Source organism: Procambarus clarkii, chromosome 73 (genome assembly GCF_040958095.1).
Source record: "Procambarus clarkii isolate CNS0578487 chromosome 73, FALCON_Pclarkii_2.0, whole genome shotgun sequence".
In the NCBI taxonomy this organism is placed as follows: domain Eukaryota; kingdom Metazoa; phylum Arthropoda; class Malacostraca; order Decapoda; family Cambaridae; genus Procambarus; species Procambarus clarkii.
In genome coordinates this window covers 6,936,627-6,961,652 of record NC_091222.1, presented here as the reverse complement: position 1 = coordinate 6,961,652, position 25,026 = coordinate 6,936,627, and the positions used below count along the sequence as shown (strand labels likewise).

Here is a 25,026-nt window from a genome sequence, read left to right as displayed (position 1 = left end):
TAGGTTAAGCAGGTTAAGTTAGGTAATGTAGGTAAGTTAGGTTGAGTTAGGTAAAGTTATGTAAGTTAGGTTAAGCAGGTTAAGTTAGGTAAGGTAAGGTAAGTTAGGTTAAGCAGGATAAGTTAGGTTAAATTATGTAAGTAAGGTTAAGCAGGATAAGTTAGGTAAGTTAAGTTAGGATAGGTAAAGTTAGGTTAAGCAGATTAAGTTAGGTAAATGTAGGTAAGTTAGGTTAAGTTAGGTAAGTTAGGTTATTTTATGTAAGTTAGGTTAAGCAGGTTAAGTTAGGTAAGGTAAGGTAAGTTAGGTTAAGCAGGATAAGTTAGGTTAAATTAAGTAAGTTAGGTTAAGTTAGGTAATGTAGGTAAGTTAGGTTAAGCAGGATAAGTTAGGTAAGTTAAGTTAGGATAGGTAAAGTTAGGTTAAGCAGATTAAGTTAGGTAAATGTAGGTAAGTTAGGTTAAGTTAGGTAAGTTAGGTTATTTTATGTAAGTTAGGTTAAGCAGGTTAAGTTAGGTAAGGTAAGGTAAGTTAGGTTAAGCAGGATAAGTTAGGTTAAATTAAGTAAGTTAGGTTAAGTTAGGTAATGTAGGTAAGTTAGGTTAAGCAGGATAAGTTAGGTAAGTTAAGTTAGGATAGGTAAAGTTAGGTTAAGCAGGTTAAGTTAGGTAAATGTAGGTAAGTTAGGTTAGGTAAGTTAGGTATGATAGGTAAGGTAAGGTAAGTTATGTTAGGTTAGGTAAGTTAGGTATGATAGGTAAGGTAAGGTAAGTTATGTTAGGATAGGTAAAGTTAGGTTATGAAGGTTAAGTTAAGTTAGGTAAGATAGGTAAAGTTAGGTAAGATAGGTAAGGTAAGGTAAGTTATGTTAGGATAGGTAAAGTTAGGTTATGCAGGTTAAGTTAGGTAAGATAGGTAAAGTTAGGTAAGATAGATAAGGTAAGGTAAGTTATGTTAGGATAGGTAAAGTTAGGTTATGCAGGTTAAGTTAAGTAAGATAGGTAAAGTTAGGTAAGATAGGTAAGGTAAGGTAAGTTATGTTAGGATAGATAAAGTTAGGTTATGCAGGTTAAGTTAGGTAAGATAGGTAAAGGTAAGGTAAGTTAAGTTAGGATAGGTAAAGTTAGGTTTAGGAACGTTACGTTAACTAAGTAATATTGGGTGGAGAGGATAGGTTACGTAGGTTTGAACAGTGTAGTTCAGAGAACAGTTTTAGGGTAAAGCGACTAAGAAAAGATGTTTTAACAGAAGTGCAGGTTTGGTATGAAAAGCTGAACTAGTTACATTTTGGAGAGAAATTTTATGACTGAAGATGTCTTAAAGAATAACATGATGGAAGAAGGAGAGTTTCTTTGATGAACGAAGGTGTCTTAGAGAACAACTTTTGGAGAACGAAGGTGAATTAGAGATCACTTTGATGACTGAGAATAACTTTGGTCAACGAATATGGAATGGAAAGTTTCTCTAATGAACAAAGGTGACTTAAAGATTAACTTTTATGATTTAGAGAACATCTTTGATGTCTTAGATAGCAACATTGATGTCTTAGAGAACAACTTTTGATGACTCTGAGAATAACTTTTATGTCTTAGAGAACAACTTTGATGAGCAAGATTAACTTTAGATGTCTCTGAGAATAACTTTTATGTCTTAGAGAACAACTTTGATGAGCAAGATTAACTTTAGATGTCTCTGAGAATAACTTATATAACATAGAAATTAACTTTAATGAACAAAAGTGAGTTAGAGAATAACTTTGATGACCCTGTGAATAACTTTGATGACTTTGAGAACAAGCTTGATAGCTCTTAGAATAACTTTGATGACTTTGAGAATGTCTTTGAGAACATGAGTAGTATTTTGTTAGCTCAGAGAATAACTTTTTGATGACATAGAGAATAACTTTTATGTCATAGAGATGAACATTGATGGCTTAGAGAGAATATCTTTGATGAAAGATGATATCTTAGATTAACTTTGACGGGTCTTGGAATAACTTTGATGACTTTGAGAACAATTTTGATAGCTCTGAGAATGACTTTTATGCCTCTGAGATTAACTTTAATGAACGAAGATGTCTTAGAAAGTTTCTCTGATGAACGAAAGGTTACTTAGAGAATAACTTTTATGTCTCTGAGAATAACTTTCATGTCTCTGAGAATAACTTTTATGTCTCAAAGGATGTCTTACATTAACTTTTGATGTCTCTGAGATTAACTTTAATGAACGAAGATGTTTTAGAAAGATTCTCTGATGAACGAAAGGTTACTTAGAGAATAACTTTTATGTCTCTGAGAATAACTTTGATGTCTCAAAGGATGTCTTTGAGTGCAACTTTGATGAACGAGAGTGAGTTAGAGATAACCATTGTTAACTGTGAGATTAACTTTGATGAACGAAGATGTCTTAGAAAGTTTCTCTGATGAACGAAAGGTTGCTTAGAGAATAACTTTTATGTCTCTGAGAATAACTTTCATGTCTCTGAGAATAACTTTTATGTCTCAAAGGATGTCTTACATTAACTTTTGATGTCTCTGAGATTAACTTTAATGAACGAAGATGTTTTAGAAAGATTCTCTGATGAACGAAAGGTTACTTAGAGAATAACTTTTATGTCTCTGAGAATAACTTTGATGTCTCAAAGGATGTCTTTGAGTGCAACTTTGATGAACGAGAGTGAGTTAGAGATTACCATTGTTAACTGTGAGATTAACTTTGATGAACGAAGATGTCTTAGAAAGATTCTCTGATGAACGAAAGGTTACTTAGAGAATAACTTTTATGTCTCTGAGAATAACTTTGATGTCTCAAAGGATGTCTTTGAGTGCAACTTTGATGAACGAGAGTGAGTTAGAGATTACCTTTGTTAACTCTGAGATTAACTTTGATGAACGAGAAAATACTTTTTGATGAAAGATGATGTCTTAGATTAACTTTGACGTCTTTGAGTAACTCCTTGATGTCTCGAAGAGCATCTTTGACTATATTTCTTACTTAACGACATGTAATTTTAGTTAGGAACAATGATGAATATGACTATTTTAGCGAAGTGAAAGGTTACTTTAGTTAAGAACAATGTTGGAAAGAGGCTACACATGACTATTTAGATGAGAGAAGTGATATTTCAGTTAAGAGAATGACAGGGAAACATGATGAAGTAACAATTTTTTTAGTTGACTGATGAATACTTTTAGTTAAGCAAAAAAGACAAAATACGATGAGGGAGATTATTTTTGTGCTCCCCAAAGTATAAATGTCAGTTAAGAACAGCGATGAAAGATATCTTTGGTTATTTTTTCTTACTTTGACGAAAACATAATGGTTGTTACGAAATGATGAACAAGACTATTTCTGTTGATTGATGGATAATTTTAGTTATGAAATGACAATGAAACATGAAGAACATGGTTATTTTCTGATGACTAGGGAATAAGTTTAGTTAAGAACGGTGTTGAATGAGAATAATCCTGACTATTTTTGGTTGATTGGATAATAAGTTTAGTTGAGAAATGAGGAAAGTGACTATGTTTTAGTTGATTGGCGAAAGATTTTTAGTTAAGAAGTTACAAGAAAGGTTTGTCTTTGTAAATTTGGAACTGAATAAAGTGTAGATTTGTTTAAGAACAGGGTTGGTAGAACTATTAAGTTGACTACGAGAATTACTTTGACATAGTTTTGCAAATAAAAACTTGGTGACTAAAATTGTTGAGGGAACTGTATTGCAGTATAATATTATTTGACAAAGAACTAGTTAGTGAATGGAAGAAACAAATTGGTTTAAAGAAACAAAGAACATAAAAAAAATTGAGGTTAAGTAGGGGAATGAACACAGTGAACATACGGTGAACACAGAAAAACATGTAAGAAAAAGTTGTTGAATAGAGTGAACATGCAGGGAATATGAACTTATAGAGAATATGAAGACATGATAAGGAACATAGGGAATACAAGAATGAACACTGAACATGTGAAGAACAAGCTAAGAACATTGAGAACATGAATATTGAGTATAAAAGTTATACAGAGAACATATGATGTACATGAAAACATGACAAAGAACATAGAGAACATACGGGGAAAATGGTAGAAAACAGAAAAAATGAGAAAAACAGGTGAAAAAATTGAACTGAGCATGCTGTGAACATATGTAGAACATGGAATGAACACAGAAAACATGGACAAAATGTGAAGAACACAGCTGAATATAGAGAAAATATGCAAATACAGTATGATGATGATTATTGAAGGTTTGGATACGTTGGGGTTGAAAGATAATTACATAGGTTGGGGTTTTGTGACTACTCTGATAAAGAGTTAGGCTGGAGAGGGACTTGATCGGATATATTTATGTTCGATGATCTAAGACAGAGGAAATGGAGCTTGGTTAATGTCAAGATTAATTTTACTACGTTAGAAATAAGGTGATCTTAAATCTCAGGGTGATTTAGTTGGAAAATAAAGAACTTGTACAAAATGAACAAAGCTGGGGGCACAAGAGTTGAAACTTGATAACTGAACTGGTTTTTATTTACTATGTCTGAAAATGTAGATGGGTGTTTAAATCTCAGGGGGATTTGGACTGATAGTAATGAATTTACAGGAGTGAACTTGGACAGAGGACAAGAGTTAGAGTTTTATAATTGTTTACATCTTATTTACTATGTCTGAAATACAGAGGGGTAAAATTTCAGGGAAATTGATGGGTTATTTACAAATATACGAGAGAGAACTAAGGTGAGGGACGAGAGCTGGGGCTCGATAACTGTTTTGATCTTATTTACGGTGTCTGAAATACAGAGGGTAAAAATTTCAGGGAAATTGATGGGTTATTTACAAATATACGAGAGAGAACTAAGGTGGGGACGAGAGCTGGAGCTCGATAACTGTTTTGATCTTATTTACGGTGTCTGAAATACAGAGGGTAAAAATTTCAGGGGAATTGATGGGTTATTTATAAATATATGAGAGAGAACTAAGGTGGGGGACGAGAGCTGGAGCTCAGTAACTGACTTGATCTTATTTACTGTGTCTGAAATACAGAGGGATAAAAATTCAGGGAATTTGATTAGGTTTGACGAAGATGTGCGAGGGAACTAAGGTGGAGGACAAGAGCTGGAGCTCGGTAACTAAATTACTGTATTGAACTACGTTTGAAATATGATTATTTTTAAATTTTAGAGGGATTGGACTGTTAGTATTCATTATACGACAGGGGACTAAGGCGGGGATAGGAGCTGGAGCTCAATACCAAATTATTGTATTTTAATACGTTTGAAATAGCTGTGTTTTAAATCTCCAAGAAAATGATTGGATACTAAAGAAGATGTATTAGTAAAACTAAGCTGGGAACGTGAGCTAGTCCCTGACTTTGTTTATATATGTAAAACTGAATAGTTTAATGAAAAGGAACTATGAATGAACAATATGAAGGGACGGTCCAGATATTATGGAGAAGATAAGATAAGATAAGAGGTGCCCTGAAGGCCGCGTCTGGCTGACGGTCTAAAAGTAAACACAGGTGCAGCGACAGATTGCGAGGTAAGGGGGGAGGGAGGGGGTTTGAGTTACAAGCGGGGGATGCAGGGGGAGGGAAAGGTGAGGGAGGGGGGATGGCAGGGAAATGAATCAGATATATAGCAATATACAAGTTTCTAAGTAAGAAACAAATAAGAACTTTTAACAAAACTCGTATGACATTATTTCATGATAAAAACTTTAACAAACTTCTAAGTCTTGGAAATTATTTTTAACATAAGAACTTTTAACAAACTTCTAAAATCTCGGAAATTATTTTTCTCTTAAGAAATCCTCACTTCCAAATCTGTGACTGACAAAATTTACCTGAAAAACCCTGGCTCACGCGTGGGATATTGGACCTCAAATCCCTGACTCCCAGACACGAATTTCTAAATTTACCTGAAAACCCTGACTCCCAGACACGAATTTCCCCGAAAACAAAAATTCGTCTGTGGCACGTCATCCCTACTACTCTCTTGCATGAGCACAGCACCAATACCAGTCAGTAACCAAGCAATGGCTTTATATCAACCCTACAACAAAGACTTCCTCAGCAACACACAACACCACACTGTAGTACCCTGCAAGTCTCAGGAATTATTCTGTGTGAAAATCCTAGCAAGCATTTATTTCTTGCTAGGAAATACCTGTGACCTTAATTGGTTTTGTGCCATGAAATGGTTGACGGGTAGCTGAAGGTGATTCAGCTTCCATGGTAACCTAAGCCAGTATTCATTATCTCTGTAGACAACTGAGTCCAGGTATTGTTTGTAAGTCCAGTCATTATCTGGACTAGGTTCTTTAGGTACAATGTCGAAAGTTGCCAGATTCCATAATTTATGTACAGTGGGATCAAGCTCATCCTCGGACATGTCTCTGAATTGTAGTGGAGACTGTTCTCCTAGCCATGCAACCATCATTGGGTTGGCTTGTTGGTTGTCTAAAGGTATGGGTTGCTTCAGCCGTAATACTGGGCCTGTTAGCAAATAGCCACCCGCAGACATTAACAGGTTCATTCCCTGTTTTTCATCTTTTCCTTTGATAAACTTATGATAGACGTCTGAACCCATAGGGATTCCAATATTGGAGAGGTTGTCAGACGTGATTTTTTCAGCCAACTTAATTCCCTTTTCTTCTAGGAATTTGGCTGTTGTTCCTAGACCATAAACATACAGGTCTGATGGGAATTTGTCTACGACAAGAGCCTGTACCGTTCAGACATAACCGCCTAAACGTACTTTAGGTTGTACCACCTTGAAGACTCGGACTCCAGAGTTAGTCAGGAATCCTGCTATGTCTATTTTTGTCTCTCATTTAGACTTGAGTTTCAAGGCATCTACCAACTCTCGGCTTATAAAAGTCATTTGAGATCCTTGGTCAAATAATCCACATATAGTGACATTGGACTTTCCGTTTTTAAGGATTAATTGGGTAGTGTGGAAAGCTGATTAATGATCAGACTTTGTTGATAGTACACTTACATCTAGAAGTACTTTACAGAGCTGTACTGAAGTGGAAGTTCCTTCCTCCACCTGTGGTTTGGGAGACATTTTACTTGAGTCCCTACACAGTACACAGTGCTGTACGGTGTTGACTCTTATTGCAGGGGCACATTTGAGTTGCACAGGTATTGGGGTTATGTGATCTTAGGCACCTGGTGCATCTGTGCAACTCCATGAGTCGTTTTATACATGTAGCACGATCAGGATAAGCATTGCAGTTGTACATGGAATGTTCTTCTTCACAAAACAGACATGGCCTCCAGATATTAGCAGCACCTTTGGCAATCACCGTTTTGGGTGACACATTAACTGTAGGTTTGGAGGGACCCACTGCATATGTACCCACACTGCCTTGTTTTCACCCTGGGGGTGGAGGTAGTTTGTTTAGATTTATTTGGAGTACTGTTTGTACTCTGTTGTCTACTATGGGTGGTTAACAAAGGTTTAGGTGTTGATTTACCATCTGTGTTGTCTCTGTCATTCTATGCCAGAGCATAAACCTTCTGTAATCTCCTTTACTGTCAGAGAAGATTTGTTATATAAAGAACACAACTTATCCAGTATTTCACTGGGTAATTTGTGTCTCATAATAAATTGGATTATCCAATCAGATTCATCTAGATTTACTTTATTGTTAAGTGCTTTAAGTAAGGACTCAAGCTCCAATCTAAAGTCTTGGAGTGAGTCAGTGAATCCATCTGGTGCGGGTATATCCACCAATTTTTGTTAAAAGCCTGATAGCTCATTCTGGTTTATCATAATTTTCCTTAAGGAGCTGTACTGCGCTATCATAACCGTCATTTGACAATGTTAAATTACAGACCACTTTTAACACTTCACCCTTTAATACACCTTGTAAATATGTAAATATGGTTGTCTTTGCAATATTGGCATTAGAATCCACTGAAGTTATCCCAATTTTCGTCCTCTGTTCCAGAGAAAGTTGATAGACTAAGTGATGATTGTTAGACTTCTGGTTGTGTCAGATTTTGGGAAGCTGTGGTTGCAATGTTTGCTGTTGCCTTGCTACACATTATTTCATTGACAATGTGTTGTAACTTAATTTATATGGCATCTTCACAATCTGCATTTTCTTGTATGACAGCCTCCATTGCATCTTCATCTATTGCAGTGTTGGTAAGAACATCCTAATATTTCATTATTTGGCTTCTTACTTGTTTAAATTTGTTCTCGGCAACCTTATGATAGCCCTCCAGTTCTACATGATTAACTGGAGTTTGTTAACATAAATCCTCGCATTTTTTTTATCTGTCTGGTTAAAGGTTCTTTCACACCTGCGAGGGTCGCTTTTATATTTCCTTCAGTAGAATGATAGCAGTCTGGGCAAGCCGTGCTGCAGTTGTACTATTGCCAAGTCTTGTTAGACTTCTACATGGTCTGCGGCTAATACTAGAGCTTCTTAGAACTTAATTTAAAAATACACACTATATATAATCATACACACTATGATTTGAGTGGTAACCTTGCATCTATGCTGGATTCACCTCCAGTTAGCTCCTCAATTATCACTCCTAATTGGTACAGAGACACAGATTAGGTGATTAGGTGAGTATTAGGTGAGTACGGATTAACACTCAAAGGTAAAATGATTATAATTAAATTATTACTATGATACTGATAAATGTTCAACACAACTCATGTTGTCATGAGTACTGCACAATAAAATATATATATACTTGCTAGGCTGTACATGTACAATAGGATCAACTCTAGACAAGTGTAAAATCCTACCCTTACACCAGGTTATCACAATTAAATAAGTTAGACTAGGCTGCTGTACAACACCAGTCTAATAATGTCCTACCCTTGCATAAGAATTGGTTGAAAATTATGGAAATATATGCAGTTACTGTATAGTGCAATATTATAACGTTTATATTGCATCTCCAATAAATGCTCAAATCAAATAAATCTCAGGATTAACAATACCCAAATTTGTAACAAAGTAGATGGCAAATTCCACGGCGTTCTCATTGACCGCAAGCTGAATTTCCAGGGACACATTCTAAATATATAAAAAATGTTTCGAAAACTATCGGCATTCTTGCTAAGATCAGATATTATGTACCTCGCCCTGCCCTGGTGATACTCTATTATTCTCTCATCTATCCTTATCTCAACTATGGTATTTGTGCTTGGGGTTCTACTACCCAAAATCATTTACGTCCTCTAATTACTCAACACAAAGCTGCTATTAGGAAAATATCTCATTCTGGCTCCAGACATCACTCGGTACCCTTACTCAAATCTTTGAATATGTTAGATATTAAGTCCCTGCACATCCTCTCATGTGTATTTTATATATATAAAATGCTGAACTGTAATGCCAGTCCTGACCTTAAAAGCTTCCTAGAAGATTGTAACAGAACCCATGAGCACCACACCAGAAACAAATACCTATTTGATATTCCAAGAGTACGACTCAAACTAGGAATGCTTTACTAATCAAGGGACCTCGAATGTGGAATGACCTTCCCAATTATGTTAAAGACTGTACCTCTCCCAACCAGTTTAAGATAAAAACTAAGTACTACCTAATTAACTCCATGTAACCTATCTCACCCCAAAAATGTCAACCCATGTCTTCTATTTTAAACAATGCTGTTTTGTTGACCGAATTGCATTTTGCTTTTTTCTGCCATGTTTCCCCCACCCCCCTTTTTTCCATTCTTTTCTTATTTTTTCTCAACACAATTTATACTTTAATCTCAATTAGTATTAAGTTTTAGTCTTAGTGTTTTTCCTGCCCGAAATGCCTTGAGTAATAGTGGCTTTAGGCATTGTATGTACTAGATCTATCTATAAATCCATCAACTTTTGTATCTTACCTTGTATGTATGTACCTTACCTGAATAAAAATTTATTTATTTATATGTAAACACTTAAAATTATATATACATTTATGGGTTAAATTAACCTCTTATCAACCTCTTGTAATGAAAAAACACAATTGTTCTTTTAGTTCAGGCCTTGAAACAATATGATAGTGCTTGCTGTAAGTTCTGTTCACTATTAACCGAGGTTAAAAAAAAATTGGCAAGAAAATTGTATAGCAGTTTCTTCCTGCTATAATTTCTATATATGTGTATATTGCACTAATTAATTTATGTTAAATAGTCTGGTTGCCTAGACTAGACAATCCTGGTTCGAAGAACCAAACTCATGTTTGAAAATCCTAGCAGGCATTTATTTCTTTTTCTTTTTATTTTATTATTTTTTAGTTAACTTTAAAATTATTATTATTTTGATGCTAGTGGACTGCATATTTTGATTCAGCCTGCCAGAATCTTACTTACACACATTTGGAGGGACAATTGCAACTTATACCACCATGAAGTGGATAATTTATCAATTGCAATTGTTTACCTAGTTTTCAATATAAATTATACCACATATGGTGGCCTAATCTACAATACTAACTCATAATCACAATATCTCTGTAATCAACTTGAACGTTAGATCCCTAGGTAAACACTTCGATGATGTTAGTGACTTGATTGAAACTATTGACAACAAATTCTCTTTTATTATACTTACTGAAACATGGTTGAAAGAGGATACTACTCAACTCTTTAACATGCCTAACTACTCGGCAATTCACAACTGTCGTCAACTTCAGAGAGGTGGTGGCACTACTCTTTACTACCACCAAGAACTAACATGCTTAAAAGAAATTAGAACTAGAGACTACTGTGGGGAGTATATCTTCGCCAGCTTCAGAGTCAAGGGTGCCGAGTCTGTCCTGTCTGTGGGTGCAGTCTATAGAATTCCTAACACTGATGTGTCCGAATTCAACTCAAACCTTAGAAATCTAATACTCGATAACAGACTGAACAAAAACCATCTAATTATCGCAAGGGACTTTAATATTGACCTCTGCGAGCCTGAACACCCTACTGCTGTTAGCTTCCTCAACTGTATGAATTCCTGCTTCCTCATACCCTTAATCACTAGACCAACTAGAATCACTGATAGTACTGCCACGACTCTAGATCACATCTGGACAAACATAACCTCTCCGCTTACTTCAGGTATAATCACCGATAGCACTACAGACCATTACCCCCACATTTCTCTTAACTTACATTAGCAAACCACCTCTAGAGTCAAGGGAGTTAAGTTTTAGGCTGCACAATGAAACTGCTATAGACAATTTTATAACTGCTGCTGATAATGTCAACTGGGAGTCCGAGTTAGGTAACATAGGGGACATCAATCTAGCAGTGCAATCTTTTCTTCAAAAAACTCTTAGCCTTTATAACACCCACTGTCCTATGCTTATAAAACAAGTCACAACCAAAAGACTTAACAATCCCTGGCTTACAAAGGGAATACTTAAATCCATTAATAAAAAACATAACCTTGAGAAGAAGTATAGGTTAGGAATTGTCTCCAAAGAATTCTCAAAGAATTACTCATTATTGCTATCTAAGATAATTAGACGAGCCAAAACTAAATACTACGAAGATAAATTTACCCAAATAAAGAGCAACATTAAAAAAACTTGGAGCACAATTTCACAAATATTGGGATCAAAGAAGACTTTAATTAACAAACCAACACTCCTGTCCAATAACGATGGTCAGCTTTCAGCCTCTGATTCTGCTATTGAGTTCAATAGGTTCTTCTCTTCCATTGGGTCATCCCTTGCAAATGATATTCCATCTTCCAGTACTGACGTTAAGGACTATCTTACAGGTAACTATCCACAGTCTCTGTACCTAAAGCCTACTAATTCCCCTGACGTCAATGAGATAATCCTTTCCCTTAAAACAAAGTCTAGTGCCCTTGAGGAGATACCAACTTTAATTTACAAAAAAGCCTCCAGATCTTTAGCCCCCTGCTATTGCATTGCTCTTCAACAAGTCACTTGAACTCCAAACCTTTCCAGATATTCTAAAAAAAAACGAGAGTTACCCCTGTACACAAATGTGGTGATCTCACAGATGTTAACAACTACAGACCTATATCAATCCTGCCTAACTTGTCAAAAATTTTTGAAAAACTAATCTATAAGCAGCTTTACTCTTATCTAGCCAAACACAATATACTTAGCCCTTGCCAATATGGCTTCAGACCCAAAAAAAGCACTAACGATGCACTTATTAGTATGCTTAACTCGATTCATACAGCTCTTGATAAAAATGAGTTCCCTGTTGGGTTATTTGTGGACCTGCGTAAGGCTTTTGACACTGTCAACCACCAAAACCTTCTTCTTAAATTATATCATTATGGAGTCAGAGGACACTCCATGCAATACCTCAAATCCTACCTTACTGACAGGCTCCAGTATGTTTCTGTGAATAATTCAATTTCTCCCACCCTACCCATCAACATTGGTGTTCCTCAGGGCAGCATACTTGGCCCTCTCCTCTTTCTCATCTACATTAATGACCTTCCAAATGCCTCCCAACACCTCAAACCAATTCTATTTGCTGACGACACAACCTTCATTTACTCCAGTCCTGACCCCCTTGCTCTAAATGCCACAGTAAATACTGAGCTAAATAAAGTCCATCTTTGGCTAACTGCCAACAAACTCACCCTTAACATTGACAAAACTTTCTATATTCTGTTTGGCAATAAATTCTCTAATCAAATAAATCTCAAAATAAACAATACCCAAATTTGTAACAAATTAGATGGCAAATTCCTTGGCATTCTCATTGACCACAAGCTGAATTTCCAGGGACACATTCTAAATATATCAAAAAAAGTTTCAAAAACTGTTGGCATTCTTTCTAAGATCAGATATTATGTACCCCGCCCTGCCCTGGTGACTCTCTATTACTCCCTCATCTATCCATATCTCAACTATGGTATTTGTGCTTGGGGTTCTACTACCCAAAATCAATTACGTCCTCTAATTACTCAACACAAAGCTGCTATTAGGACAATATCCAATTCTGGCCCCAGACATCACTCGGTACCCATACTCAAATCTCTGAATATGTTAGATATTAAGTCACTGCACATTCTCTCATGTGTATTATACATATATAAAATGCTAAACTTTAATGCCAATCCTGACCTCAAAAGCTTCATAGAAGGTTGTAACAGAACCCATGAGCACCACACCAGAAATAAATAGTTTTGATATTCCTAGAGTACGACTTAATCAAACTAGAAATGCTCTACAAATCAAGGGACCCAGATTGTGGAATGACCTTCCCAACCATGTTAAATACCTCTCTCAACCAGTTTAAGATAAAAACGAAGCTATATCTAATAAATTCCCTGTAACCTACCTTACCCCTCTATTGTCAACCAATGTCTGGTTTTTTTAAAGAGCGCTGTTTGTCGACAGAATTGTATTTGTGCTGCTTTTTCAGCTATGTTTTCATTCCATGTTTTCATTTTACTCATTATGCTCAATTAGTATTAAGCTTTAGTCATTTAAGTTTTTTATGCCCGAAACGCTTTGCGTAATAGTGGCTTTAGGCATTGTATGTACTAGCTCTATCTATAAATCCATCACTCTTCGTAAAATCTCTTGTATGTATGTACCTTACCTAAATAAACATTTGATTTGATTTGATTTGATTTACTGTGAATAATACTTGAGGTGAAAGAGAAGCGTCGCCAGACATGTGGCTTTATTGATCAAATAATTACAGTACAGTTACATCCTGCAATAACACAAGCCATTAATACACTATACTTATACACAGTTTAAGCACTGTCTATTCACTATAACAATAAGCCAACTGCACAAGACTAAGCTAGAATATACAGAAATTAAACTAGAAGTTAACATTACACAAACCTGTACACAAGCACGATACAGCTGATCTGACGATACAAACAAGTCAAGCGAGCATCCATCAGGTACGATAATATATAACACTTTTACTACATTCACCCCATCTAGCTTTAAGTAACATAGTCCTGCAGATGTGTAGAGGTACGGCGCGTCCTTCCAGATCGTCGAAGGGACTCCTGCAAAGTTGAAGCCTCTAGTGTTCCAGACGGTTCCTGCATACCACCTTCTCGAGGGAGTGTTACGTCAGAGAAAGGTTCCTAATTAGGTGTTTCTAGGTTAGGTGGTTCGGGATTAAGTAGTTCAGGATGAGGCGGGTTGGGGTTTACCCCATCTTTCGCAATCGCTGGGTGTTGCTGTTGAATGTTGAGATTGGGGTCCAAACTCTCGCAGCCCTCTGTGGCGATAGGTGCGAGGTGTCGTAATGATACAGCAGTAATCCTGCCATCTGGGAACTTGACATGGGCTTATTCCGGATTCACGTCTACGACCTCAACCTCATCAACTAGAGGATCATTTTTGCTTTGCCGCACTTGACATTTTAAGAGGACAGGGCCTCTGCAAGCAAGCCACGTAGGTAGAGTTCGCCCTGAAGTAGACCTTCTTGTATGCCGGAAGAATCGTTTATATGGTGTACAATTTGTAGAGGTGCACAACAATGATCGAATAGAGTGGAGTGCATCAGGAAGAACAACTTCACATTGGGATACATCTAAGCCTCTCGTCCTAAGAGCTAGCAGCACTGTCTTCCAAATAATCCCATTGTATTTCTCAGGCTGGCCATTTCCTTTAGGACTGTAAAGAGTCGTAATGCTAGTTGCTACCCCTTTTTTGAGTAGAAAGTTTTTCAACACAGACATAAAGGAAGTTCCCCTATCAGAGTGTATATATGCAGGCATACCAAAGATTGCAAACAACTGCACCAGGCGCTGAATTACTGTCCCAGTAGTCATATCTGAACAAGGGAATGCAAAAGGGAATCTAGAGAATTCATCTACAACTGTAAGAATATATTTATTTCTTGAATGTGATGTAAGTGGTCCTTTAAAATCTATTTTGAGTCTTTCAAATGGCTGAGTAGCTTTAATCAAATGTCCACAGTCAAACTTGCAAAACCGAGGTTTAAGTTCAGAGCACGCAGAGCAAGAATTAGTCATCTTCTTCAGTTCTTCCACAGAATAAGGCAGATTTCGACATCGGTCAAAATGAGCCATACGAGACACTTCAGGGTGACACAGATTGTCATGCAATTCCTTTAGTTCATCCACATTGGTGGCACCACATACACGTGAGAATGCATCAGTGGGTATGTTCTGTTTACTTGGGCGATATACAGTGTCATAGTGGTAACAGGAGAGTTCGACTCGCCATCTAGCAATTTTATCATTTTTAATCTTATCAGCTGATTTAGAGTTGAACATAAAAGCAACACTGCGCTGGTCAGTCACAAGCCGAAAATGGCGTCCAATGAGATAGTATCGCCACTTCCTTAGGGCTTCCACAATGGCATAAGCTTCCTTCTTCACTGATGAGTGCCTTTGTTCACTATTTGAAAGTGTTCGGGAGAAGAAAGCTACTGGTTGGTCATTCTGGGTTACGGTAGCGGCAATAGCATGATCTGAAGCATCAGTTTCCACAGCGAAAGGAGCTGTTGGGTCGATTGCACGAACCACTGCCTCAGCAATGTCTTGTTTCAATCCTTCAAAAGCTTTCGCAGCAGCAGATAAGGGAAAACCATTGGCATGAGAGAGAGGACGGATCTTCTCAGAAAAACCCAGCACCCAACGGGAGTAATGTGCAAGCATTCCCATTGTTCTGCGTAAAGAACCTGTGTTGCTTGGTAGTGGAAGTTTTAACAGTGGCTCGAGGCGTTCTGGGTCAGGCCGATTTTCTCCTTCTTGTATAAGATATCCCAACAGCTTTATAGACCGGAGTCGAAAACTACACTTCTCAAGATTCAGGGTCAGGTTATACCTTCTTGCAACGTACATAAAATGTTTCAGATTTTTATCATGTTCTTCTTCAGAATCTCCACACACACAGACATCATCTACATAAGCAAAGGTGCCCTTCACTCCTTCTTTCTCGAGGATGCCATCAATTACTATTTGAAAACTGGCCACTCCATTAGTGACCCCAAATGGGATACGATTAAATTCAAAAAGCTTTCCACAAGCTTCAAAGGCTGAATAGGGTTTTTCTTCCTCTGTTAAACCCACTTGATGGTAAGCACTTCTCAAGTCTGGCGTGCTGTATACTTTAAATCTAGCAACATTATTCACAGTCTCATCTATATGTGGTAAGGGGTAGGCATCCAGTCCCGTGAATCGGTTGATTGTTTGCGAATAGTCTACAGCCATTCTTTTCTTGTGATGTTCTCCTTTAATTACTAATACCTGGGCACTCCATGGAGAACGACTGGGTCTAATTATCTCTTCACGTAGCATCCGAGCGGTCTCAGATTCAATAAACAACTTGTCAGCCTCAGAATAGCGTCTGGATTTTACAGCAATCGGCTTGCAGTCTGGTGCTAAATTACTGAAGAGAGATGGAGCCGGAACTTTGGCGGCAGTTAATCCACATATTCTAAGAGGAGGTCGATATCCTTCAAAAGCTATCTCGAGCACAAAATAATTTTGTAAAAAGTTATGGCCTGAAATCACATTAGCACACAAATCGGGTAAAACTTTGAGATTCACACCATGGTAAGTTTCTCCTTGCAATTCTAAGTCTACAGAACACTGACCCAGGAATTTTGAAGAGAACGATACAGTAGCTATAGAAACTGCCCCATTGTCAGGACAGACGAGTAACCCACTCTGCTCGGCAATATTCTTATGAATAAAGTTCTCAGAGCTACCTGTGTCAATTAGTGCACTGACTTAGTACCATTGCTCTTAGAACTAAGCACTGATTTATTGAGACATGAGGGCGAAATCCCAGCTAAAGTAGCGAGCATAGCAGCGGAATGTTGGGTGTTTGAAGCACTGTTAGTCTGTTTCAGAGATCACCAGATCTTAGCATAATGACCCTTTTTCTTGCAGTTCATACACAGAGCCTCTCTAGCTGGACATCGACTGCGAGGATCTCGAGTGCGACCACAAAAAAAAAACACTTTAAACCACTAGTTGTTGCTGCAGAAACTGTGTCAACTTTTTCTTCTACACTTTCTTGCCCTCCTGAGTCCTCCAGGTCTAATGAGAGTGCCATGGCAGCGTTTGTAGCCCCTGGCTGAGCATAAGAGGGAGAAAGTTTCTGTGAGTAATAGAGTAAGTTGTCTATCGTGCGTGATGCGTGTCACAATCTCCAGGAGTCCTTTTTCTTGTGTCTTGTTTACATGTTGCTGTGTTTATGCCTGTCGCCTCCCTCCCCAGAGCTGGCGTTCCAACATTATTGGTTGGTTCTATTTATGTCTCAAGGAATAGAGAGTCAAGCTAAATTTCTTCTTTATTTAATTATGTTCAGTCCTAGTGAATAGTTTTTTATTAAGTTTAAACACTAAACTGTGGTTTAAAGGAAATGAGATTTAATATAATTTCCGTGTTGTGTGATGACGTCACGGAACACCCATTCTCTTTTTCTTTAAGGGTAACTTATAGTTATTATTTTCCGACAGACTTAACCTGAGTCTTGGTGGCGGGTGGAGCGGCCTCACTAACCTTAGTGACCTTCTCAGGCAGCGGCCTGGTGAACCCTCCCCCTATCACGTGACCAAGGTACCTGACTTCCTTCCACCCCAACTCACACTTAGTGGGTTTTGCAACCTTTCCAACTTCTTGTAGTCTTGCGAACACCTGCCTTAGCAAGCTCAGATGTTCTTCCCATGTAACAGAGTGGATGAGCACATCGTTCATGATCACTTCTACTCCAGTAATTCCCTAAAGTTCTTGCGCATAGTTCTGTTGAACACGGCCGGGGCGTTCATCAGTCCAAACGGGAGGACTGTGAACTGGAAGAGACCTTCGCTTGTCATGAAGGCAGTGCAGCGCTGACTGTCTTCATCTAGTGGAGTCTGCCAAAATCCTTTTGTAAGCTCGAGGTTGGAGAAATAGCAACTGGAAGCTAACCTCGAGAAGATCTCATTTTGATTGAACATCGGTTCAGCATCAAACTCTATGATGGAGTTCAACTTCCTGAAGTCGAGGCAGATGCGCACACCTCCCCCAGGCTTCTTCACTAACACCATGGGGCTTGAGTACGGTGAGGTCGACTTCTCTATTACTCCCGCGTTAATCATAGATCCCAGTTCTTCTCTCACCTGAGGAACAAGGTGATTAGGAACAGGATATGGTTTTGAGCGTACCGCTTGCTGCTCAAGCAAAGGTATGCGGTAACCCTCCACCTTTGCTACTTTAGTGACGTCAGAGAGTGCCTTTTTGTTCTCTGCTACCAGTCGAGTAACCTGGTCGACTTGATCTTCAGACAACTGATCATCAAACTTAACATCTCGATGTGTTTCCTGCTGTTGTTGATTGATGAGACCTGGTTTACCTTCCTCTTCGTCGGTTATCACTGAGACACCGGTGATCGTTGCTGAGTGTAGTGGGTGGTCGATCGGTCCTGTCGATATTGAGCCCCGTGATCTTCTGTTCTTACGTCCTCCATGCTTCTTCGGCTTTGTGGATCCATCTACAGGTGGGTTCTCGTAGCGTTTGAGCATGTTGACGTGGTACTTCTTGGCACCATCGACATCGAGCACGTAGTTTAACGAGTGTGAGCACTCCACTACCGTGAATGGGCCCTTCTACTGCAGCAAGAGCTTGTTCCTGCTGGTGGGAAGTAACAAAATTACCTTGTCACCTATACTAAACTTGCGTTCTTTTTTCCCATTATGGTGCAACTTCCAATACTTGCGTTCCTGGTGTTGGAAAACCTTTTTCTCCTTTGCAGAGATTCACTGAATGTCTCGCAATCTCAAAGGTTTTACTGGGCGAGTCTGCTTGTTGCTCTCTGACTTCGTGGCAACCCGTTCTCGCAAATTCGTAAAGTCAATATTGACTTTACGAATTTGCGAGAACGGGTTGCCTCCACCACCAGGAAGCAGCCCGTGAGAGGTGACTAACACCCAGGTACCTATTTTACTGCTACGTAACAGGGGCATAGGGTGAAAGAAACTCTGCCCATTGTTCCTCGCCGACGCCCGGGATCGAACCCGGGACCACAGGATCATAAGTCCAGTGTGCTGTCCGCTCGGCCGACCGGCTCCCACCTGTCGGAAAACCCGACACCATTTACTAACATTCAATACAATAAGCAAATATTATATCTGCAGATAATATTGCAGCTGGAATAAGCAGATAATATTGCTGCTGGGTTGTATACACACGTTAATCCAGTGAGAAAAAGCTTAGTAACGCCAGGATCTGAGAACGGGTTGGGTGGAGGCCTGGTCGAGGAGGCCTGGTCGAGGACCGGGCCGCGGTGACACTAAAACCCCGAAATCGTGTCAAGATAACCTCGGGGGGACAAGTGGGTGGTAGCCAGGCTCCCACAAGGACCACTCCCGCCAACACTGCCTGGCAATGGATGTTAAAATAAAACATTGTTTATCATTTTGGTCGTGTTTTACTTCACAGGAACCACATTGTATCTGACAGAATTTTTTAACACTTTCATAAATTTGTCCTTTGGTCTCCAGTGTGGAAAGTTTGTAGTGGAGCTGAAAGTGTAGGTGAGGTCCGTGTTGACCACTGGGAGGTGGTAGTGGGTGTGGTCTGGTGGTGGTAGTAGTAGTGGGTGTGGTCTGGTGGTGGTGGTGGTAGTGGGTGAGGTCCGTGTTGACCACTGGGAGGTGGTAGTGGGTGTGGTCTGGTGGTGGTAGTAGTAGTGGGTGTGGTCTGGTGGTGGTGGTGGTGGTAGTGGGTGTGGTCTGGTGGTGGTGGTGGTGGTAGTGGGCGTGGTCTGGTGGTGGTGGTAGTGGGTGTGGTCTGGTGGTGGTAGTAGTAGTGGGTGTGGTCTGGTGGTGGTGGTGGTGGTAGTGGGTGTGGTCTGGTGGTGGTGGTGGTGGTAGTGGGTGTGGTCTGGTGGTGGTGGTGGTGGTAGTGGGCGTGGTCTGGTGGTGGTGGTAGTGGGTGTGGTCTGGTGGTGGTAGTAGTAGTGGGTGTGGTCTGGTGGTGGTGGTGGTGGTAGTGGGTGTGGTCTGGTGGTGGTGGTGGTGGTAGTGGGCGTGGTCTGGTGGTGGTGGTAGTGGGTGTGGTCAGCTGGTGGTGGTGGTAGTGGGTGTGGTCTGGTGGTGGTGGTGGTGGTAGTGGGTGTGGTCTGGTGGTGGTGGTGGTGGTAGTGGGTGTGGTCTGGTGGTGGTGGTGGTAGTGGGTGTGGTCTGGTGGTGGTGGTGGTAGTGGGTGTGGTCTGGTGGTGGTGGTGGTAGTGGGTGTGGTCTGGTGGTGGTGGTGGTGGTAGTGGGTGTGGTCTGGTGGTGGTGGTGGTAGTGGGTGTGGTCTGGTGGTGGTGGTGATAGTGGGTGTGGTCTGGTGGTGGTGGTGGTGGTAGTGGGTGTGGTCTGGTGGTGGTGGTGGTAGTGGGTGTGGTCTGGTGGTGGTGGTGGTGGTAGTGGGTGTGGTCTGGTGGTGGTGGTGGTGGTAGTGGGTGTGGTCTGGTGGTGGTGGTGGTAGTGGGTGTGGTCTGGTGGTGGTGGTAGTGGGTGTGGTCTGGTGGTGGTGGTGGTGGTAGTGGGTGTGGTCTGGTGGTGGTGGTGGTGGTAGTGGGTGTGGTCTGGTGGTGGTGGTGGTAGTGGGTGTGGTCTGGTGGTGGTGGTGGTAGTGAGTGTGGTTTGGTGGTGGTAGTGGGTGTGGTCAGCTGGTGGTGGTGGTAGTGGGTGTGGTCTGGTGGTGGTGGTGGTGGTAGTGGGTGTGGTCTGGTGGTGGTGGTGGTGGTAGTGGGTGTGGTCTGGTGGTGGTGGTGGTGGTAGTGGGTGTGGTCTGGTGGTGGTGGTGGTGGTAGTGGGTGTGGTCTGGTGGTGGTGGTAGTGGGTGTGGTCTGGTGGTGGTGGTGGTAGTGGGTGTGGTCAGCTGGTGGTGGTGGTAGTGGGTGTGGTCTGGTGGTGGTGGTAGTGGGTGTGGTCTGGTGGTGGTGGTGGTGGTAGTGGGTGTGGTCTGGTGGTGGTGGTGGTAGTGGGTGTGGTCAGCTGGTGGTGGTGGTAGTGGGTGTGGTCTGGTGGTGGTGGTAGTGGATGTGGTCTGGTGGTGGTGGTGGTGGTAGTGGGTGTGGTCTGGTGGTGGTGGTGGTAGTGGGTGTGGTCTGGTGGTGGTGGTGGTGGTAGTGGGTGTGGTCTGGTGGTGGTGGTGGTGGTAGTGGGTGTGGTCTGGTGGTGGTGGTGGTGGTAGTGGGTGTGGTCTGGTGGTGGTGGTGGTAGTGGGTGTGGTCTGGTGGTGGTGGTAGTGGGTGTGGTCTGGTGGTGGTGGTGGTAGTGGGTGTGGTCAGCTGGTGGTGGTGGTAGTGGGAGTGGTCAGCTGGTGGTGGTGGTAGTGGGTGTGGTCTGGTGGTGGTGGTAGTGGGTGTGGTCTGGTGGTGGTGGTGGTGGTAGTGGGTGTGGTCTGGTGGTGGTGGTGGTAGTGGGTGTGGTTTGGTGGTGGTGGTGGTGGTAGTGGGTGTGGTCTGGTGGTGGTGGTGGTGGTAGTGGGTGTGGTTTGGTGGTGGTGGTGGTAGTGGGTGTGTCTGGTGGTGGTGGTGGTAGTGGGTGTGGTCAGCTGGTGGTGGTGGTAGTGGGTGTGGTCAGCTGGTGGTGGTGGTAGTGGGTGTGGTCAGCTAGTGGTGGTGGTAGTGGGTGTGGTCTGGTGGTGGTGGTGGTAGAGGGTGTGGTCTGGTGGTGGTGGTGGTAGTGGGTGTGGTCAGCTGGTGGTGGTGGTAGAGGGTGTGGTCTGGTGGTGGTGGTGGTAGAGGGTGTGGTCTGGGGGTGGTGGTGGTAGTGGGTGTGGTCAGCTGGTGGTGGTAGTGGGTGTGGTCTGGTGGTGGTGGTGGTAGTGGGTGTGGTCTGGTGGTGGTGGTGGTAGTGGGTGTTGTCTGGTGGTGGTGGTGGTAGTGGGTGTGGTCTGGTGGTGGTGGTGGTGGTGGTAGTGGGTGTGGTCTGGTGGTGGTGGTGGTAGTGGGTATGGTCTGGTGGTGGTGGTGGTGGTAGTGGGTGTGGTCTGGTGGTGGTGGTGGTGGTGGTAGTGGGTGTGGTCTGGTGGTGGTGGTGGTGGTAGTGGGTGTGGTCTGGTGGTGGTGGTGGTAGTGGGTGTGGTCTGGTGGTGGTGGTGGTAGTGAGTGTGGTCTGGTCTTGGTGGTGGTAGTGGGTGTGGTCTGGTGGTGGTAGTGGGTGTGGTCAGCTGGTGGTGGTGGTAGTGGGTGTGGTCTGGTGGTGGTGGTGGTGGTAGTGGGTGTGGTCTGGTGGTGGTGGTGGTGGTAGTGGGTGTGGTCTGGTGGTGGTGGTGGTGGTAGTGGGTGTGATCTGGTGGTGGTGGTGGTGGTAGTGGGTGTGGTCTGGTGGTGGTGGTGGTAGTGGGTGTGGTCAGCTGGTGGTGGTGGTAGTGGGTGTGGTCTGGTGGTGGTGGTAGTGGGTGTGGTCTGGTGGTGGTGGTGGTGGTAGTGGGTGTGGTCTGGTGGTGTTGGTGGTAGTGAGTGTGGTCTGGTGGTGGTGGTGGTGGTAGTGGGTGTGGTCTGGTGGTGGTGGTGGTGGTAGTGGGTGTGGTCTGGTGGTGGTGGTGGTAGTGGGTGTGGTCTGGTGGTGGTGGTGGTAGTGGGTGTGTTCAGCTGGTGGTGGTGGTAGTGGGTGTGGTCAGCTGGTGGTGGTGGTAGTGGGTGTGGTCTGGTGGTGGTGGTGGTAGTGGGTGTGGTCTGGTGGTGGTGGTGGTAGTGGGTGTGGTCTGGTGGTGGTGGTGGTAGAGGGTGTGGTCTGGTGGTGGTGGTGGTAGTAAGTATGGTCAGCTGGTGGTGGTGGTAGTGGGTGTGGTCAGCTGGTGGTGGTGGTAGTGGGTGTGGTCTGGTGGTGGTGGTGGTAGAGGGTGTGGTCTGGTGGTGGTGGTGGTAGTGGGTGTGGTCAGCTGGTGGTGGTGGTAGAGGGTGTGGTCTGGTGGTGGTGGTGGTAGAGGGTGTGGTCTGGTGGTGGTGGTGGTAGTGGGTGTGGTCAGCTGGTGGTGGTAGTGGGTGTGGTCTGGTGGTGGTGGTGGTAGTGGGTGTGGTCTGGTGGTGGTGGTGGTAGTGGGTGTGGTCAGCTGGTGGTGGTAGTAGGTGTGGTCTGTTGGTGGTGGTGGTAGTGGGTGTGGTCTGGTGGTGGTGGTGGTAGTGGGTGTGGTCAGCTGGTGGTGGTGGTAGTGGGTGTGGTCTGGTGGTGGTGGTGGTAGAGGGTGTGGTCTGGTGGTGGTGGTGGTAGTGGGAGTGGTCAGCTGGTGGTGGTGGTAGAGGGTGTGGTCTGGTGGTGGTGGTGGTAGAGGGTGTGGTCTGGTGGTGGTGGTGGTAGTGGGTGTGGTCAGCTGGTGGTGGTAGTGGGTGTGGTCTGGTGGTGGTGGTGGTAGTGGGTGTGGTCTGGTGGTGGTGGTAGTAGTGGGTGTGGTCTGGTGGTGGTGGTGGTAGTGGGTGTGGTCTGGTGGTGGTGGTGGTAGTGGGTGTGATCAGCTGGTGGTGGTGGTAGTGGGTGTGGTCTGGTGGTGGTGGTAGTGGGTGTGGTCTGGTGGTGGTGGTGGTGGTAGTGGGTGTGGTCTGGTGGTGGTGGTGGTAGTGGGTGTGGTCTGGTGGTGGTGGTGGTGGTAGTGGGTGTGGTCTGGTGGTGGTGGTGGTGGTAGTGGGTGTGGTCTGGTGGTGGTGGTGGTAGTGGGTGTGGTCTGGTAATGGTGGTAGTGGGTGTGGTCTGGTGGTGGTGGTGGTAGTGGGTGTGGTCAGCTGGTGGTGGTGGTAGTGGGTGTGGTCTGGTGGTGGTGGTGGTAGTAGGTGTGGTCTGGTGGTGGTGGTGGTAGTGGGTGTGGTCTGGTGGTGGTGGTAGTGGGTGTGGTCTGGTGGTGGTGGTGGTAGAGGGTGTACTCACCTAGTTGTACTCACCTAGTTGTGTTTGTGGGGGTTGAGCTCTGGCTCTTTGGTCCCGCCTCTCAACCGTCAATCAACAGGTGTACAGATTCCTGAGCCTATCGGGCTCTGTCATATCTACACTTGAAACTGTGTATGGAGTCAGCCTTCACCACATCATTTCCTAATGCATTCTATTTGTCAACCACTCTGACACTAAAAAAGTTCTTTCTAATATCTCTGTGGCTCATTTGGGCACTCAGTTTCCACCTGTGTCCCCTTGTGCGTGTTCCCCTTGTGTTAAATAGACTGCCTTTTTCTACCCTATCAATCCCCTTCAGAATCTTGAATGTGGTGATCATGTCCCCCCTAACTCTTCTGTCTACCAGCCAAGTGAGGTTTAATTCCCGTAGTCTCTCCTCGTAGCTCATACCTCTCAGCTCGGGTACTAGTCTGGTGGCAAACCTTTGAACCTTTTCCAGTTTAGTCTTATCCTTGACTAGATATGGACTCCATGCTGGGGCTGCATACTCCAGGATTGGCCTGACATATGTGGTATACAAAGTTCTGAATGATTCTTTACACAAGTTTCTGAATGCCGTTCGTATGTTGGCCAGCCTGGCATTTGCCGCTGATGTTATCCGCTTGATATGTGCTGCAGGAGACAGGTCTGGCGTGATATCAACCCCCAAGTCTTTTTCCTTCTCTGACTCCTGAAGAATTTCCTCTCCTAGATGATACCTTGTATCTGGCCTCCTGCTCCCTACACCTATCTTCATTACATTACATTTGGTTGGGTTAAACTCTAACAACCATTTGTTCGACCATTCCTTCAGCTTGTCTAGGTCTTCTTGAAGCCTCAAACAGTCCTCTTCTGTTTTAATCCTTCTCATAATTTTAGCATCGTCCGCAAACATTGAGAGAAATGAATCGATACCCTCCAGGAGATCATTTACATATATCAGAAACAAGATAGGACCGAGTACAGAGCCCTGTGGGACTCCTCTGGTGACTTCACGCCAATCGGAGGTCTCACCCCTCACCGTAACTCTCTGCTTCCTATTGCTTAGATACTCCCTTATCCACTGGAGCACTTTACCAGCTACACCTGCCTGTCTCTCCAGCTTATGTACCAGCCTCTTATGCGGTACTGTGTCAAAGGCTTTCCGACAATCCAAGAAAATGCAGTCCGCCCAGCCCTCTCTTTCTTGCTTAATCTGTGTCACCTGATCGTAGAATTCTATCAAGCCTGTA

The 25,026-nt window shown here is 42.7% G+C and overlaps 1 protein-coding gene across 1 annotated transcript; it reads right to left on the bottom strand.

Moving 5' to 3' along the window:
- Nucleotides 1-6,143: 6,143 nt before the first annotated feature.
- Nucleotides 6,144-17,654, bottom strand: LOC123774202 (uncharacterized). Its single transcript, XM_045768354.2, has 4 exons — nucleotides 17,546-17,654; nucleotides 14,739-16,660; nucleotides 13,667-13,669; nucleotides 6,144-6,722 (listed from the first exon to the last, which is right to left on the bottom strand). The coding sequence occupies exons 1-4, from the start codon at nucleotides 17,652-17,654 to the stop codon at nucleotides 6,144-6,146; spliced, it is 2,613 nt and encodes an 870-aa protein (XP_045624310.2).
- Between the last annotated feature and the right edge of the window lie 7,372 nt (nucleotides 17,655-25,026).

What these genes read in the sequence shown, in the direction of transcription:
- LOC123774202 (XM_045768354.2), bottom strand. Translation starts at nt 17,654, where the DNA reads ATGAACGATGTGCTCATCCACTCTGTTACATGGGAAGAACATCTGAGC. An exon ending in GGTTGCAAAACCCACTAAGT is followed by an intron (nt 16,661 to 17,545) that starts GTGAGTTGGGGT and finishes TAATTGACACAG; the next exon opens with GTAGCTCTGAGAACTTTATT.